The sequence below is a fragment of the Callospermophilus lateralis genome, chromosome 3 (genome assembly GCF_048772815.1).
Source record: "Callospermophilus lateralis isolate mCalLat2 chromosome 3, mCalLat2.hap1, whole genome shotgun sequence".
Lineage (NCBI taxonomy): Eukaryota > Metazoa > Chordata > Mammalia > Rodentia > Sciuridae > Callospermophilus > Callospermophilus lateralis.
In genome coordinates, this window is record NC_135307.1 from 187,136,933 (window position 1) to 187,155,418 (window position 18,486).

At 41.1% G+C, this 18,486-nt stretch overlaps 1 protein-coding gene across 1 annotated transcript in view; it reads right to left on the reverse strand.

Moving 5' to 3' along the window:
- Positions 1 to 17,700, reverse strand: part of Rtf2 (replication termination factor 2) — a 46,914-nt gene extending 29,214 nt beyond the window's left edge. The window contains exons 1-5 of the mRNA XM_076851923.1: positions 17,577 to 17,700; positions 11,051 to 11,145; positions 10,282 to 10,375; positions 7,818 to 7,957; positions 4,755 to 4,833 (exon numbers count right to left, since the gene is read on the reverse strand). Of these exons, the coding sequence (XP_076708038.1) occupies positions 4,755 to 4,833; positions 7,818 to 7,957; positions 10,282 to 10,375; positions 11,051 to 11,145; positions 17,577 to 17,645 (477 nt within the window). The 5' untranslated portion in view covers positions 17,646 to 17,700. The remainder of the gene's footprint in view (positions 1 to 4,754; positions 4,834 to 7,817; positions 7,958 to 10,281; positions 10,376 to 11,050; positions 11,146 to 17,576) is intronic.
- Between the last annotated feature and the right edge of the window lie 786 nt (positions 17,701 to 18,486).

Sequence of the window (18,486 nt, forward strand, 5' to 3'; positions counted from 1 at the left end):
ATTAATTTCTCAAGGTCAAATAAGTCCATGTGGAGTGGAAACATCTGAGTGCCCAACACCTGAGTGTAGGGGATGCTGGACAATGAAAATGTGGTGAGAAAGACAGAGGCAGTGAATCTTGATTTTTAACTTTTATATTTTTAATTAATTTAACTTCAGATACTATATACACGTGTGGTGCAGGGCTACCGTGACAGAGCCAGGCCTAAGGCACCGACGGTCTGAACTACCTCTAGCCACAGATCCAGCTCTCCTCCCTCGAAGGGTCCCTGTTTTATTTGTTGCTGCTGTCACTGAGAATTTTATACACACCAGTTGAAAACTTTCTCTAAAAGTGTTCATGGTATCACACAGGATTAAAGTATACAGCCACTAAAGAACACAGCATAAAACAACTAAAAAAGGAAAAGCAGGAGGAAACTAAAGAAGTGAACATATTTCAAAGGCAAACTGCAAGCACCTCAGTAAACTCAACCTTCCCACACATACAAATAAAATCACAGCCCTGGAGAGGCAGGAAGCTAAGGAGAGGAAGAGAGGTTCTGAAGGCAAGCACCACAGGCCAAATTTAAGCGAACCACAGAACAGGAAGATCTTGATTTAAATGAACATTTCTTCCCCTGAAAACGCCCAGAAAACATCAGCAGTACCAGAAAGACGACAGGAGTCTCCTGTAGCACACCACCATTTTGCTTCAGTCTTCCAGGCAAACAGCATTTTCAAAGGTACCAACTGAGACATTCTGACTGCCTGGCTTCACCATAATCATGTGCTCTGCATTTTATAAAAACTCCCTAGTGACTGGATGCAAGCCACATTTAAAAAAAAAAAAGAAACTTAAGTCTTCAATGTACTTGAAACATGGGTGTATGGTGCAGGGCTACCGTGACAGAGCCAGGCCTAAGGCACTGCCTTCACTCCATTTCAGTGTCAATCCTTAGCACAGTCATACACTATGAAGAGTGACCTGATACATCAGAATAAATACCACCAGGGCTACTGTGAGGATGGAATGTGTTATCATAGAAGCAGCACTCAGAATAACATCTAATGCTTTCGCAGAGCAGGAAACTGGAGCACAGGCAGGCAATAAAACCTTCCCAGGATCACTGGGCTTGGAAGCTGGCACTGGAGCAGGCAAGCAGTCTGGCTGCAGAGTCCAGGCCATCACTCAACTCCTTGAGGTCTGTGCCCTCATTGGAAGGGGCACAGACCTGCCCCTGCCATGCAGGCTCCAATACTATCACAAACATAGCTTCCTAAACAATAAAAGTAAGAAAGTAACATAAGAGACAGTGCAACAAAGCAGCTTGGGACCTGAGCTCTGGTGGAGTTTTGGGGGAGGCAATGGATGAACAGGGTGAGAGACAGATGGCCAATCTGACTATGGAAGGCTAAGAGGCCAGGCAAGTGGCAGCCTGTTAGTATCAAACCAAGAAGAAGCCAATGCTTGCTCTATTCTGAACCAGACTCTATGTGTACTCATTTGTAAAGTAAAAGGACAAAATTAAATCATAGGTTAAAAAAAAAAAAAAGTCTGAAATACATTGGCAAGGCCATATATTATGTGATTCCCTGAGGCTGAACATTCATCAAGACCACAGAAATTGCAGAAATCTTAACCTGGAAGAGGCCAGGGTCTGGGAATTAGAATTAGGAGACCAACTTTGAAAATATTTCCTTTCCTAAGTAATCTTTTCCTTTCCACTCCACTTACTTCATAAAATGAATGCAAAAAGACAACATCAGCACACATAGTTTTACTTCTTATTTTAAAACAACCACAAACCCATTCACCCCCCCTAGAAAGCCCAAATATACAAAGCCAAAAAGTTAGCAAGCCAAAAACTACTTATCATACCCCTAACATCTGCTCAACAGCACTTTTCACATTTTACTACTATGCATACAAATCATCTGGCAATCTTCTCAAAGTGCAGATTCTATTTCAACAGGTCTGAATTAGGGCTGAAATTCTGCATTTCTTAAAAAAATCAAACAAACTCTCAGGTGATGCTAATATCACAGATCTATGGATCGTGCTCTAAGTAAAAAGCACATCATTTGTTGGCATCCCATAATTATTCCAATTGCTGCTGCTTCTTACAAGAAGTGAAGAACACAGTAGGGAATACAATTAATTTTTTGGCTACTGATTTGTTTACAGTAAAAATAAAACAAAACAAAACCCCTAGCAACTGTATCTGTCTGGATCCTGTTAACTGAAATCAAGTGCACACACCCTGTGTTTTCCAACATGGGACCAAGGCTATTTCAAACCCTTTAATCTCTTCTAGTGAGCTGAAAAGTCCAATGTCAGTGAAACCACAGACGTGCACACCTGTGATCCCAGCAGCGAGGGGCTGAAGCAGGAGGATTGCAAGTTTAAGGCTAGCCTCAGCACTTAGCCCGAGCAATGTAGTAAGACCCTGTCTTAAAAAATAAAAAGGGTCAAGCACCCTTGTGTTCAACCCTAGTAGTCCGCCTGCCAAAAAGTAGAGAAACCACATGCCCTAAATACCCTTGAGGCTCCTGACATTGTTCTAATGTCAATGACTTCTCTACATTTCAGACATTATCTAAAAAATGAAAACACTTGTCTTGGTTCCTGACACTGTGGCTTTATTTCCCTTCAGTGACATCTGCATGATTTGCTGCAGCTCCAGAAGACGTGTCATTGCTCTTCCCCTCAGCAGAGTTTGGCAGAAATGGCTCTGAGCTTAAGCTTACTCTTTCTGAGGCAGTAAGCAAATATTAAGAAAGGTAATAAAAAATACTGTGACCAAGGAGACTTTCTTCCTTCACCCAAGCAGGTCTGCAGAAGTGCTGCAAAATTATCAGCATAACTCAGTGATGTTCTACAGAGATGTTTGACATCCTGTCTGTGGATCACCTCAAAGCAACTTCTCTATGTCTAGCAAACATGCTCTCCTTGGAGAGTTGGTCCCATGACATGCACACTCTTCCTTCCAGGCCCAGAACAAATGCTTACCCATTCATGTAGCCACTTCCCACCAGAGCACCGCCGTAAGAAAGTGCTCTGGCCCCTGAACATCAAAAATACCTTCACCATATTGGAATTTGGCCTCAAAGAATAAAATGGAACAAGATAGTTCACGTAACTTATGATTCCTGTAGGACTGCAGCCTCCCTGAGCATAGGGCCTGTCATCTAAATCTTGTTCTCCCTTGCAACACTAGTAACAATGTCTTCCAACAGAAGACACCATAAATACTGCCAATTAAACTACATAATCAATTCTTTTTTAAAAAAAATAAAGCTTAATAAGAGTTTCCAAATTCTATGAAGGCTTCATTCATAGACACCCCAAATGCCCTCCACTGACTTCTGTACCACCAATTACCTTTTACCTGCCTGAGCTCTATAAATGAATCACCAAAGATGTTCTCTTCCATGTCCAGCTTTTTTAGTAGAGGGAATAATTTTAAATCTAAAGTATATCTGGGCTAAAGCTGCCCTCTAGCTTTTCAGTGACCTTAGAATAAAATCCATAAACACACCTGGCCCTGTATAATTGACCCCTCTTAACCTTCCAATCTCACCTGCTTCTCCTCTTCTGCCCTCCACCCTGGCCACACTTTCTGTACCCTGAACTAGTAAAGTCCTCTGTCACTCTGAGCTGCTAACGTGCTATTCCTGCTGCCCAAGAGGTTGCTTTCAAGTGTGCACGGCTGACTCCTTTTTCCCTCTAGTTTTGGTCAAACCTCCAGAGATGCCTTCCTGACCTCCACTAGTGTAGTCTCTCCCCGTCACTGCCTTGAGTGCTTCCTTCCAAGCATCCATCACAGCCCATACAGTCTTGCTCCTTTATTGAGTGTCTCTCTCTCCAGCTGGAGTGGGATGCCCAAGGACAGAACCCTCAAGGATTTTTCTTCCAGAATATGCCACCAATAGGTACCTAGGGCATGGCTGCCCCCGTGACAAGTGCTTCATGAAAGCTACTGGCCAAGAATCATCCACAACATGGGGAAATAATACGGGTCTAATGAAATCCAGTTAATACAGGTGTACAGTCAGAAGCTGCTGGCATCCATGACACCAAACTAAATGCCAGGCTTTCCAAGGCCAGAAGAACACCAAAGACATGGGGGTTTGGGGCTTTGGTAACACAACTCTACAGAAGCAACATCATCAGTATTTCCTTTGTGTGAGCTGAAAAGGCTAGCTGTCACACCAAGGCATTTGCTCATTCATGTGTTTGTGGAGGACATGCCCTAGAGGGAACAAACCCCGGAGATCAGAAAATGAACCCATTTTGTTCCCACCTTCAAAAATTCATGTCCAAAAACACACACATAAATACACATTGCATCATGATGAGGTCAGTGGAGTAACACAGTACCAAGGAAAGTGGAAAGAGGACTAGCAACAAAGATTCACCACGGAAGTAAGAACTGAAACCAAGGCTCAGGGGGAGCAGGGCCTCTCCAGGCTGGCAGGTCAGAGTAGAGGGAATGCAGGCCCAGGAGAGAGTGGCACATCCAGGAACAGCCCAGAGCTGACCTGCACAGGCTGGTTACATCAGGTCACAAGAAGCTGGTGAGTCTGTACTTTCACCAAAAAAAAAAAAAAAAAAGAGAGAGAGACAGCAGAGTTTTAAGCAGAGAAGCAACTTATCAGATCTGTTTCAGAAAGAATTTAAGGATCCATAAACGACAAGCAGAGGGAGGGACCTCAACCATCTGATTTCCTCAGCTACTGAAGGGAGTAAGTAGAATATGGCAAGAACTCACTGTGTGGCAAACTTCTGCTTTTATCTCTTTCAAGGCACGTTCGGAAAACACACAACCACAGCATCGAAGGAAGCAAAACCTAGAGAAAGAGTCCAACATGGAGAACAGCTTAGACAAGAACTAAAAATTAGTGATTACATTATCAATTAGCATTTTTCATTTACACAACGACAAGAATCACAAAGATAAATTTATCCTATTAAAAGAAGTATGTCCAAAATTTTTTAAAAAATTGAAACTAAAACCATAAACAACATTAAAAGACAGAATAGGCACTAAGGGAGAAGATGTTTTAAATATATATGAGGTTCAGAGCTTATTTTATTACTATTTGAAGGGATCTTAACAAGCAATAAAAGCACAATAGAAAAATGAGAAAAGGGCATTAACATAAAAAAGAAATATTAAATTCACAAAAAAAATATTAAGAAAAGAACATGAAAAAATGGTTAACCTTAAATGTTAAGGAAACACATTTCAAATTAACAATATGTAATATTATCAGGCAATGGTTAACGAATTAAAGGATATCCAGTGGAAACCATCTGAGGACACAGGTACATTTGTTGGTAGGTGGGCACAACTTTTCAGGAAGACAATTTGGTCATAGCAACTAAAGAATCACTTTAAAAATTTCTTCCAGGGCTGGGGTGTGGCTTCATGGTAGAGCACTCACTTAGAACATGCAAAGGCACTGGGTTCAACTCCCAGCACCGTGAAAAAAGAGAAGAATAAAGAAATGTGCTTGTACAGAAACATGCCCCAAGTACACAAATGTTGAAACGTATTTGTGTCACACAGTGAAGTACGGTACTGTCTGTAACAAAGAAGAGAAGGAAACCACTCCAGTGCTCATCAGTGGGGAATGAATAGTTAAATTAAGGATGAATACCCACAGAACTATTAAGAGTAAAACAAACTGGTATTCCAGGCCATGAAACATGTTCAGATCAGACAGGGAAGTGGAAAAAGAAGAGATTACAAAATATGCATAACAGGACCCCATGATCATGTGGAAGAATCCATGTTTACTCACAGGGATGTTTGAAGAGGAGTAGAGAAGTAGTGGGTGTGATGTGAAGGAGGGGACAGTAAATGCCAGACAACTTACAACACAACCCCTAAAGGTAGGACTGGAGGAGCAGAAAGCACTTCCACACTTTACTTTACACAGCCCCTTACAAATGCACAACAGAAATTTTCACCAATATCCCAGGGATTGTAGCAGAAGCAGACCACCCTGACAAAAATCCAATAAACAAAATGGCAGTAAATTAATGAAATGTTATTTAGGATGAAAAAAAAGTCTTATGGATGATTATCAATTATTACATATTAGGAAATTACTTTTCTTTAAACAAAGATCCAGTGTTTTACTATACTAGAAACTTATTTCTATTTCTCTGTATATTAAAGTCTTTATATAATCTTTATTATGTATATCAATTCATCAAAAAATTTTCTAGTGCAGAGGCTCTATTAATCAGGACAAAAGCCAAAAAAGGCACAACTCAAGTAACTTAGAAGAGAAAAAGGAGAAGAGATTAACCAGCAGAAGAAAAGGGAAGGAACCAGGGGAGCCACAGTCACAGCCACAGGCTGCAGGTAGCTCCCACTCAAAGGCCTGCCACTGAGCTTTGTCTTCTGGCAAGTTCCTCTTCAGGGCTGAACTATGGTTTTCTTAAAAAGAAATGGGAAATCAGACATAAAAGGTCATAATATTTTATGATTCTATGTGTATGAAATAACCAGAACAGACAGGTAAATACACTGAGACAGAAAGCAGACTGTAGCTGCTGGGGGCAGAGAGTGGCTGCTTAGCAGGTATGGATTTTTCTCCCAGGGTGATAAAAAATATTTTGGAATTAGATAGAGGTAGTGATTGCATGACAGTGTGAATGTATTAAATTACACTATGTGTGTACTTTATTTTTTTTTTTTTTTTAATGTGGTGCTGGGGATCCAACCCAATGCCTCATGCATGCTAGGCAAGTGATCTACCACTAAGCCACAACCCCAGCACATGTATACTTTAAAGTGGTCAATTTTATGGTATGTGACTTTCACTTCAGTGTATGTACATATGTACATGCATATATAAAAAATTCATGAAAGTGGGAAAAGATCAGGAAAATGAGTCAGGATCCCCAGAATATTTCTGTTTGTTCCAATCAGTGAGGTTCAAGACAGATGCTAAATGGTTTAAATTCAGATTATTGGAAGAAGATAATCTTCAAAAGCAAAGGTTCCTTGGGCCTTATGTGTTACTTCTCTCCAAGTCCACAAAGCTCTGGGCCATCCAGAGCATGGAGGTCAGTCTCTCTGGCACATTCAGCACACTGCCTGGCACATGGGAAGTGGCCCTGATGTGTTTGTTATGTGAATGAACACACTGTGCCAGGACACCTGAGAGCAAAGGCAGCTGCTCATGGGCAACACAGTTTTTACTTAACTAAGATGCTTTTCCCTTTCCTAAATGAAAACAGGCAAAAATGCTACCTTTCAAATATGTCTCGTAGAGATAGAAGATTCCAGAGGGCAGTCTGGACTACCTGTTATTAAAGATACTTCTACATGGTGGGAAAGGGGCTTAATGGTTCTGCTTGTGAGACATCTTATACAAAGACACCTATTAGCCCATTCAACGTTTCTATTTTTAAATGAGGAAAATGTATAGTTCACTTATATTTGTTATATAAATCTCAACCCCAAGATTTCTGAGGCTCAAGTCAGAGGATGTGTTACCTATAAACTCAAAGCAAGTTAGTGTTACCAGCTGGGTCTTCAGTCTCGTAACAATGTTTGCCACTGCATACATTTAGTAACATTGAGGAATAGGGGTTGTTTCAAGGGAAACTTGCCCCTTCTGTCCCTTAGGAAAAGACAACCAAATAGCCAAACTGTGGTCTTATGTCCCAAGAGAATTTCTCCAGTTCCACTTTACTTTAGGTTTTCCTCTATCAAGAGCAGAGAGCCACAGACAGCACAGCTAAGCAGACGTGGTCAGAGAAGATGGCTGGAAGGGAGAGAGCAAGGCCCACCACTGGGCCAGCCCCCACTCACCTGTGTCGGCCGTTCATCTCCAGGCCCACCACGGGGCAGATGAAACGTGCTCGCTGGAGGTCATCGTGCCTGTCGCCTTTCGTGTTTCCTCTGTCTCCTCCCCAGGCAGGATTATCAGAAAGCTTTAGTTCTGTCACGTTCTGAGAAAAGTCATTAACATTCTAAGAATTCATTTGGTAAATGGATCATTCTTTGCCTTAAAAACCCCCTAAATTAACAGAGAAACTGTTATTCTCATCCCTCCCAAGCCAAACCTCTCTTCCATAGATGCTTCCTTTGACCACCAAGAAACACAGATAAAATATTAAATCATAAACTGTATAGAAAACAGGATTTTAAAAATTCACAGACTACCAAGTACAGATGCGCCATTTATTATGGGGTCATGTCCTGGTGAACTCGGGGTAAGGGGAAAACGCACTGAACACACCTGCCCTAACCAGCACCATAGCTTAGCAACACAGTGCACTAGAGCACAGGGCAGATGGGGAGCTGCTCGATGCCGCTGGCCAGTACCACCAGGGATAGCGCATACCTATCGCTAGCCTGGGAAAAGACCAGAAGTCAAAATGCCAGGCAGGATTTCCACTGAATGTCTATTATCTGCACCAATATAAAGTCAAAAAATCATAAGTCAAATCATCCGAACTAAAAAGCCATCTGTAAATTTGTTGAGTAATTTCTATTTTGTGAGTATTTAAGGAAAAGGATCTTCTCACACCAAAAATTACTGCACAGAAGACTGAGGGTGTATCTTAGTGGTAGAGCACTTGCCTCACATGCATAAGGCCCTATATTTAATCCCCAGCACTCAAAGGAAGGGAGAAAGGGAGGAAGAAATTACTGCACTTTAATAAGGAATACTTCTTTTCCCGTTGAGTCTGCTCCATATTACCGACCATCCATATTTATATAATGATTGAAGAGATAATAAAATCTGTGGGCCAGTACCTAGTGAGTCTAAGACAGAATACTGCCATACTGTATTTCAACAATACAGTATCAACAATATCGGGCTTTCCAGAATGCAGCTTGATAGGTGGTTTGATGCCACGGCTCCACTGCAGCATTCAAGGCATTTCTTCCTCTTTTGATTTTAACACTCTGAGGAGCAGCTAAGTGCCTCAGAAGGAAAGTCACTGCTCATCTTCCTGGGCAAGAGCTGCTCAGAGTATTTGTGGGCTGCAGTGATAATCTTGTGTATCTGCATTATTTCACTTGAATTCTTTTTCTTTGCTGCTCTGATTTCTCTAAGAAATTAGAGTGTATGTAAGTATGTGTGTTTTTACATTAAAGGTTCAGCTATATATAAAACTAAACATTTTGTTTTTAAGTATAGAATTATATGAATTAATTTCAATATAACTGAATTTTTGAGGCAAGATAATTTGTGATACATGGGGTTTTCAGGAATTAATTCTCTTGCCAAAGTAGAAGAGTAACTAAAATCAGCACAGCAATTTCTATAGCACCACCATTAGCTACATTTCAGAATTATTAATCTGCCTAAAGTGAGCATATCCTGTAATCACTCTGAGAATTCAAATGAAAAGCTTAGTATCATAATAAAAAAAGTAAAAGAAAAATCCTAAAGACAGACTGGGAGTCAGGGGAAGGAGTTCTAGTTTAAGCATCTTTCAGACTAGCCATGTGAACTAAAGGAAGTCTTTTTGAGATGGGGGGTATAATAAATTCTTAATTGTCTGATTTCCTCTATGGACCAGATTTGAATGATTCTGTCCTTTCAACAAATTCCTTTACTAAAAAACTTGTTTTTCCACTATAATGGAAGAATTTTAACTTGCCAATCAGAACTTCTAATATATAGCTGAACTTTTAATATAAAAACACACATACTTTGAAAATTTTGTCATTGTATGAAAGTAAATTCCAAATTTAAAATTCAAGTCACTGGGGCTGGGGCTGTAGCTCAGTGGTAGAGTGCCTGCCGTGAACATGTGAGGCACTGGGTTTGATCCTCAGAACCATATACAAATAAATAAGGATATTGTGTCCAACTTCAACTAAAAAAATATTTTAAAATAATAATAATAATAATAAAATTCAAGTCACTGAGTCCTTTTTTTTTTCAGTGCTGAGAATCAAACCCAAGGCTTCATGCATGTTATCAAGGGCTCTGCTTCTGAACTATATCCCTAGCCTTCAAATACCTGAATCTCAATTACAAAAATAATGCTTCCCAACAAGTTTACAAGACATTAAGAATTTTCAAAGGACTTTCATTCACATGAAAGCACAATAGATTTCTAAGACAGAAAGTACACTGGTGGGGGAGGGGACTCCAGACTTGAGATTTACAAGACCTCCCAAGAACAGCCATATTGTAATGGTGGGTTGTGACTATAATCTCAAATTTCTAAATTTACTCTCATGCACGTGAATTCCATAAAATAAACCTCGTTACACTGAGACCGCAGAAGCACTCCAGAGTCACTCTTCTTACCTTAATGCTTTTAATGTGAGATGCTGCCTTCCCAAGAGCCTTTTCAGCAGATTTGTCCAAAAGAAACTCAATGACGGCATCTTTGTTATAAAGTCTGCAAGAATAAGAACTAGTCAAACTATAAGGGCAATAATCAACTTTCAAGAAAACCAACAAAAGAAGAACAAATTTAGTGCAACCCTAAAAGCATTACATTTGATAAAGAAAATGCTCTGCATTACCAAAAAGTATATTGATATTTCACCATGTTTCAACTACTATCAGAGTTTAAAAAGAAACACAAGTCAAGGACGGCAAACTGGCATTCTTAAGGGTTGAATATAACCCAAACAAGAATTATAGAAATTGTGAGATTTAGTATAAAAGTACACATTTTCAACTTATCTTCAAAAATAAAAATCATAAGCTTACAATGACTAGACCCATGTTCTCGAATTATAAAAATTGGCTGGAACTGAGTAGCAGCTCCTCCTTTATAGGACATGATCTCTCCAGTTTTCCCCATTCTCCACCTCACAAGGCTCCTTTGGGCTTTCTGTTTATGATTTAGCACAATTATAACTTGGTCCTTGAGTTTTCAAATCATGGTTTGAATATATCATATTGATTAGGAGATTGCAGAATTATGTTCAGCGACAGGGAATGATAACCTATGCCTCGTAAGTTTGCTTGGGTTAATTCCTATTTCATTATTCGAGAACATTTATATAATGAAGTGTTCCTCAAAATCATTGAATAAACTCATCTTGATGAAGCAAAGAAACCATACCTGCCAAGTTCACAGGCAACTACTGGTCGTTTCAGTATCTCCTGACTTAGAGTACAATAGTTCCACTGGGCCACTAATTCAGCATCTTTGTCAACCTGGCAAAAGAAAACAGAAACCCTCTGAGTTAACATCACCTCTAAAAGTCACAGGAGAGATGGTTCCACATATGAAAGTTCATTTAATAATGCCACACTATGTTCTCATTTTTAAATCAAAGATAATGATTTTTTTAAATTAAAGAACATGAAATGGGAGTTTAGAAGTCCTAATACTATGTCAAATAAAGGTCTATCTAAACACGATACAAGAAAGTTTACATCACATCATTAAACTGTTTATGCAAGTAACAAATATTAATATTTGCATCTCAAAAGTACACTAGAAAGACCATGTGGAAAAAAACAACCAGTACAGATAAATTTCTACAACTGGAAAGACTCCAAAGCAGTAGCAGAATTTAGAGACTAAAAACTGAGAACACAGACATTTTTTTAAAAAAAGGTTCAGGGGGCTGGGGATGTGGCTCAAGTGGTAGCACGCTCGCCTGGCATGCGTGCGGCCCGGGTTCGATTCTCAGCACCCATACAACAAAGATGTTGTGTCCCCCGATAATTAAAAAATAAATATTAAAGAATTCTCTCTCTCTCTCTCTCTCTCTCTCTCTCTCTCTCTCTCTCTCCTCTCTCACTCTCTCTTTAAAAAAAAAAAGGCTCAGTACAAAGTCTATGTAATTTTTTACATAATCACCAGTTGAACAAAAACAAGTAGTTTTTGCTTATTCGTCTATTTATCCACTGCTATGTTTGAATGTCTCCATCAGAACTCATGTTGAATCCCCAGCAATCAGGAAAATGCAAATTAAAAACTCCACTGAGATTTCATCTCACTCCATTTAGAATGGCATTCATCAAAAATACAAATAATAAATACTGGTATGGATGTGTGGGAAAAGGAACACTTATACATTGTTGGTGGGACTGCAAATTGTAGAGCCACTATGGAAACCAGTATGGAGATGCCTCAAAAGACTAGGAATGGGACTATCATATGACCCTGCTATACGACTCCTCAGTATTTATCCAAAAGAACTATAGTCAGTATACTATAGTGATAGTCACATACCCATGTTTAAAGGAGCACAATTCACAATAGCCAAATTATGGAATCAGCCTCTGCGTCCAACAGCAGATAAAAGGATAAAGAAAATGTGGCATGTATGCATGAAGTTTTATGCAGCCATAAGAATGAAATTATGTCATCTGCAGGAAAATGGATTTAGCCAGAGAATATCATGTTAAGTGAAATAAGCCAGACTCAGAAAGTCAAAGGTTGTATGTTTTCTCTCATACATAGAAGGTGGAGGAGGGGAGGAGGGGATTTCATGAAAACAGAAGGGAAGGTTGCTAGGGTATGGCTCAATGGTAAAGCGCTTGCCTCCCACATGTGAGGCACTGGGTTCGATCCTCAGCACTACATAAAAGTAAATAAACAAAATAAAGACACTGCGTCCAAGTATAACTAAAAATATTTTTTTAAAAAACCCAGAATGGAAAACAGTGGAACAGAGAATGGGATTGGAGAAGGGAAGAAGAGAAGGAAAGGAGAGGTACTAGGCAAGGTAAGTGACCAAATTATGATATGTGCATGTATGTATATATTCTAATGAATCCCACTATTCTGAATAAATTATAAAGCACTAATAAAATCACACACACACACAAACACACACACAGACTCATGTTTAAATTATAATCCCCATTGAAAGGTATTAAGAGGTGGAACCGGGCTGGGGATGTGGCTCAAGCAGTAGCGTGCTCGCCTGGCATGCGTGCAGCCCGGGTTCGATCCTCAGCACCACATACAAACAAAGATGTTGTGTCTGCTGAAAACTAAAAAAATAAATATTAAAAAAATTCTCTCTCTCTCCCTCTCACTCTCTCTTACAAAAAAAAAAAAAGAGGTGGAACCAGGTGGGATCTTTTCAGAAGTGATTAGGTCATGAAGACTCTGCCCTAGTGAATACATTTTAATCCATTCATGGATGAATGATGGGTTAGTAAGTTATTATGAGAGTGGATCTGTTATAAAGGCCAGTTTTGGCTCTGTCTCTTGTATCATCCCTCTTGGCATATAGTACCCTGGGCTATGGGGAGCCACAATGAGTGACCATGCCTTTAGTCCAGGACTCATGACTTGGTCTCCCCAACCCCTCAGATAGCAAGGAGGTTCTCTTTGAGGGGCATGCCCCTAGGGTTGAGTTACACTCACCTGTTTCCTTTGTAATCCTACCCTTTTGCCCTGTTCGGGATAGAACGTTCCATGGAAACTCCCTTTGTGTGTCCCTTTCTCCTGCTCTGCTGTTAGACGTGGCCTTTCTAGATGTCAGTCAACCTGCTGACAGCAGACATCATGAAGCTAGACTCAACCACCTGAAACCTGACCTCTTGCCTCATTTGAATGGCTTCTCCCCAATAAAAGGGTTCAGCTCTCTCTGTTTCTTCCCCGCCCCCCGTCACACACACACAGACTCCTAAAGTTGGAGGAGTATGCACAGGACCCAAAGAAAAAGGTATTTCTGTGTGCTGTGTGGTTATTTCGTACAGCCCAGTTCACCTGGAGTGACCTTGTGTGTTTAGTCGTGGAATGCAACACTGGGCCACCTTAGGACTCTGCTAAGAGTATCCATGAGCAAGAAAGAGACTTACCAAATGCAGTCACTTGACAACTGGACTTCCCACCTCCAAGAAATACAAAAAGTAATTCTTTTATAAATTACTCAATCTTGAGAGTATTCTATTATAACAACAGAAAATGGAGTAAAACATCCATGATCTGAAAACTAGGACATAAAGCCCTCCATAGCCCTCAAACTACATTTTTACCTCTATGATACTCCAAGGCCCACTTGTCCTTACTTTTACAACAGCAAACTAAAATACTGTAACAGAACAGCATGATTTAGAGACAACAGAGAAAGAAAAAAATCCCCTGGAATTAATTTTTAAAATTTGCAGCAGCTACTGCCTAAGTGCCCTATGTTCCAGGCACTGTGCTAAGCAGTTGCCATGACAAGCCCTTTAATCCTCACAAAAGCCCTACAAGTTAGTATTTTCACCACTGGAAATAAGAAACCAAGGCACCAAGTTAGGTGACATGTTCAAGGTTATGCAGCAAATGAAGAAACTAGGATAATAACCCAGGCCGACTGGCTCTAGACACCACTTTTTTTTTTTCCCTCTTTGTACCAGAGATTGAACTCAAGGCCACTCAACCACTGAGCCACCTCCCCAGCCCTATTTTGTATTTTATTTAGAGACAGGGTCTCATTGAGTTGCTTAGTGCCTCGATTTTGCTGAGGCTGGCTTTAAACTCATGATTCTTTGGTCTCAGCCTCCCAATCAGATCTGCTGGGATCACAGGGCTGTGCCATTGTGCCAGCCTTTTTTTTTTGAGATGGGGTCTCACCAATTTGCCCAGGCTGGCCTTGAATGCCTGGGATCAAGAGATCCTCCTTCTTCCACCTCCCAAGTAGTTGGGACTACAGCCATGTACCACCGCACCCATAAATACCATGTTCTTAATCACCACTCTATTATTTAAAACAAAAACTATTGTAATTGCTATTCTATTCATTCCTCGGATTCAAGAGCCACAGATCTGGCGGCTTAAATAGTTTTTTTTTTTTTAATCAATATTCATACTGGAAAATCCCAAAGAGAGAGAGAGATCTGCATAATGAAGTAGATCTACATTTTTTACAGATTCAAAAAGCCATGTCGGCAAGCCCAGGATCTACCATTTGGATCCCCTACCCGCTTCAGCCACAGTCCTTTACTGATTCAAAAAACATTTTGGAAAGTTGGGAACAGGGAGAAAAGTGACAAATTACTCCTTCTCCAGGGACTTAAAAAATTGGTCCCTCCCTCCAAATTGCTGAAAAATGTTTTTCCAAAGCTTCTCTTCTTTTTAGGGCAAGGTCCCAAATTAGAGCAATGTTTTGGACCAGATCAAACACACCACAAGTAATAAATCATCACACATCAGTGTAAAAAGACCAACTGTTTTCTTTTATATTTTCATTCACAATACTCAATACTTCCAGAGGTTCTAGTATCAAATGTGTGAGGTTTCCTTCACTCCAACTGATTCCTCTACCCTGCTTGGGTGACCTACCATTCAACTCAAGTCTGACAGTGTCTACCTGAATCTAGCCTCAGATTCCACAGGTTAATAGCTCAGTCCCACAAGACTGCCCTTCTCACTTTAGATGCTAATCACAAGCCCATGTTGTTACCTATGTTGTAAATCTGAGGTTACTCTACCCCACTCAGTTCTGATAACCTGTGGAGGCTCAGAGAACCCAGGAAGACAGTTTTATTAGAAAGATGTATCAGAGGATACAAATGATCAGCCAGATAAAGAGGTATAGAGAGTGAGGTGTAAAAAGGTCTCAAGGCAAGTGCTGTTCCTATGGATATGTTCAGCAACCTAGAAGCTCTCCAAACTCATTTCAGAGGTTTTTCTTTTTCCTTTTTTTTTTTTTTTAATGGAGACTTCATCACATAGGCAAGCCTATTACTAACTTAATCTCCAGCTTCTCTCTTTCCTTTAGTATGTGGGGCAGAGCTATGTGAAAGTTACAAGTTTCCAATCATGGCTTGGTCTTTCTGGTGACCAATCCCAAACCAGGAGCTCATCAAGTTACCATATGAAAACAAGTGACACTCCTATTACCCAGGAAAATTTGGAGCTCTGTGTCAGGAACCATGGAAGCATCCATGTATATATTTCTTATTACTTCACAGTATGGATTTGAAATGTAAGCTCCATAAGGGGTGGACTGACTTGTTCTTTGCTGTATCCATCCCAAGAGCTTAGAACAGCATATATGGCAAATATTTATTGCATGAGTGGGGATAATAGAAATTATTCTGCCTGAGCATTCCTGTTGTTTCAGAGCACCCTTTCTCGTTTCTTACCCACCAAAATGTGTTTCTTGTAAAGCCTCTGATTAACCTCTCCTCTTTGCTTCTGGGTACATGAAAATAAAAGTGAACTGAATTTTTTTTTTTTTTTGGAGGAAGCACCAAATCTCCCATGAGTGTTAACTACGCAGCATCAGCCCATGTACATGTAGGTATGATAAGAGGGCACACTTCATCCTCCTAGGTATTCACTCATTCTCACAGTCAACACTTATTTATTGTCTGTTATGTGACAAACATGATACAGAGGTAAAACATGCAAGGACCTGTCCAAATGGGAGAGAGACAATAAACAAGGAACTACAGTGACAAGTCCTAATAAAGAAAAGTAAAGCACTAGAGGAGGATAGAGAGTGGCTGGAAACTAAGAGTACTTCAGCTAGAAGACTGAAGTGACTGCTTAGCAAAGAACTGGATGAAGAAACAAATGATGTCATTACCTAGTGAAGAAGCTTTCAGGGTAATGCAATAACCTGGGCTGAGGAAAAAAGCCCTGTGTAGCTGAAACAAAATGAAAACGAATGGAGAGAGCCAATGAGGTAAAAAAATAGGCAGGGGTCTGTTCACACAGTTTGATAGGATTTTATTCTGAACATGATGGGACCCACCAGCGTGTTTCAAATACCATATTGACATATGGGATTTATCTTTTAAAAAACTTCTCTGAATTCTGAATAAGAATATAAGGAGTCTACACATGTGCCAGGCACTGTAGTACACAATTTACATACCTTATGATATCAAAGAAAAGTCATTACAAATGTTAACTTTTGAAATCTTGAATAAGTGAATGATAATCTTCGCTTCACTACCTACTAGTATGTGACTGTAATCACATTCATTAACTTCCCAGGACTCAAACTCCCCATAATTAGCATGACAATTATTACATATAATTTGCTCCAATACTTGTGAAAATTAGATTATTTTTTCACTCACTCAGGTATTCAAAATAGTAACTTACCAGAAACTCTGTTCGTTCTAGAGGACAAATGGGTGCAGTTGCGGTCACGAGGGGTTCACAGTGTGGTGGGGGAGGACGTAAATCAATCATAGACGCAGAATTCAGTGTAATAAAATAATTTAAAAGAGAAGGACTTGATTTTATGGGGTAAGGGTACAGTTAGGGAAGACTTCTGAGGAAACGAAGTAAATGCATACAAAGTTCAATCAATAGTGGCTATTTGAATCATCGCTACTAACCGCAGATGGGATTGGAATCCTGACTCTGCCACTTAGCTCTGCACCTTTTCCATTTGAGCCTCAACTGCCACGTCTAAAAATGGGGATGACAGCACCTACTCGTTGGGCTGCTGTGAGAATCACGAAACTGTATGTTGGCGTACTGCCCAGTGAAGGGAAACAGCAAGCACTCAATAAGTGCTACTTTCAATGCTTCTGTCAGTTCTGAATCCCCCAAACAGGGCACAGGAGCGCAGCTGGCGGTCTGGAACCCGCGGCTCCCCGTCAACCTCCTCTCGCTCCCAGGCCCTTCCGAGAGTCCCACCGCTCGCGGGCGCCTCCGGGCCCACACCGCTTACCTTCTCAACCTTCTTCGGCCCCTTGACCAGTTCATGCCGCTTGGGGATTGTACCCCCGTCGCAACCCATCGCAAGGCCGGAGTCAGCGCCAGCAGCCAAACACTGACGACGCCACTTCCGGGGTCTCTGATGAAAACGTCAATCACTTCCGGCGCGCCACGATGACGCACACGCCCATCGTGACGCAGCGGGGCGGGGCGGGGCGAGGTGGATGGGGTGTGGCCGCCGCGCGGTGCTGGGGAGCGGTTGCCAAGCGCGGGTTGCCGTGGAGAGCACCGCCGGGGGAGCTGGGCGTGGCCCCGCGGCGTGCGCGGCCAGAGCGCGGAGGGGCCGCGGCGGGTCCTTTCCTCTTTACCCAATAGGGTTCCCTGTATTTCTGCTGCCAGTCGGCTGCGGGAGGGCGGCGAGGACGGTGACTCGGGCGTGCCATCCCAGCATGTGTGACCGCGAGCGCCTGGAGGACCGGGCTACCAAGGGCGCAAGGAGACGGACCTTTCGTTTCAGTTAACATTGATGTTTTTAAAAGAAGGTGTCTTTGTTGAGCGACAGCTGTGACCTGGTTGCCTCGAGAAACTGATGTTACAGCAGATTCTGGGGAAGTACAACCCTTGAAGGCCTAGAACTTTCTGGCATTGCCATGTGTACCATATGTGGTATATGATGCAACTGAGCATACAGTGAGTGCATACATGCATTTCATTCGCAGTCTCCTAAAACCCACGCTATTTTATTGATTTAACAAGCTACAGATATAATTGACAAACAATACCTCTATTCTTATAAACACATGCGCGCGCGCGTGCACACACACACACACACACACACACACACACCCTCCCCAAGAGACAGGCTCTATTATATTTGTATTGAGAATACAAATCAAACTTCTGCCAGAATCCATGATTGCTGT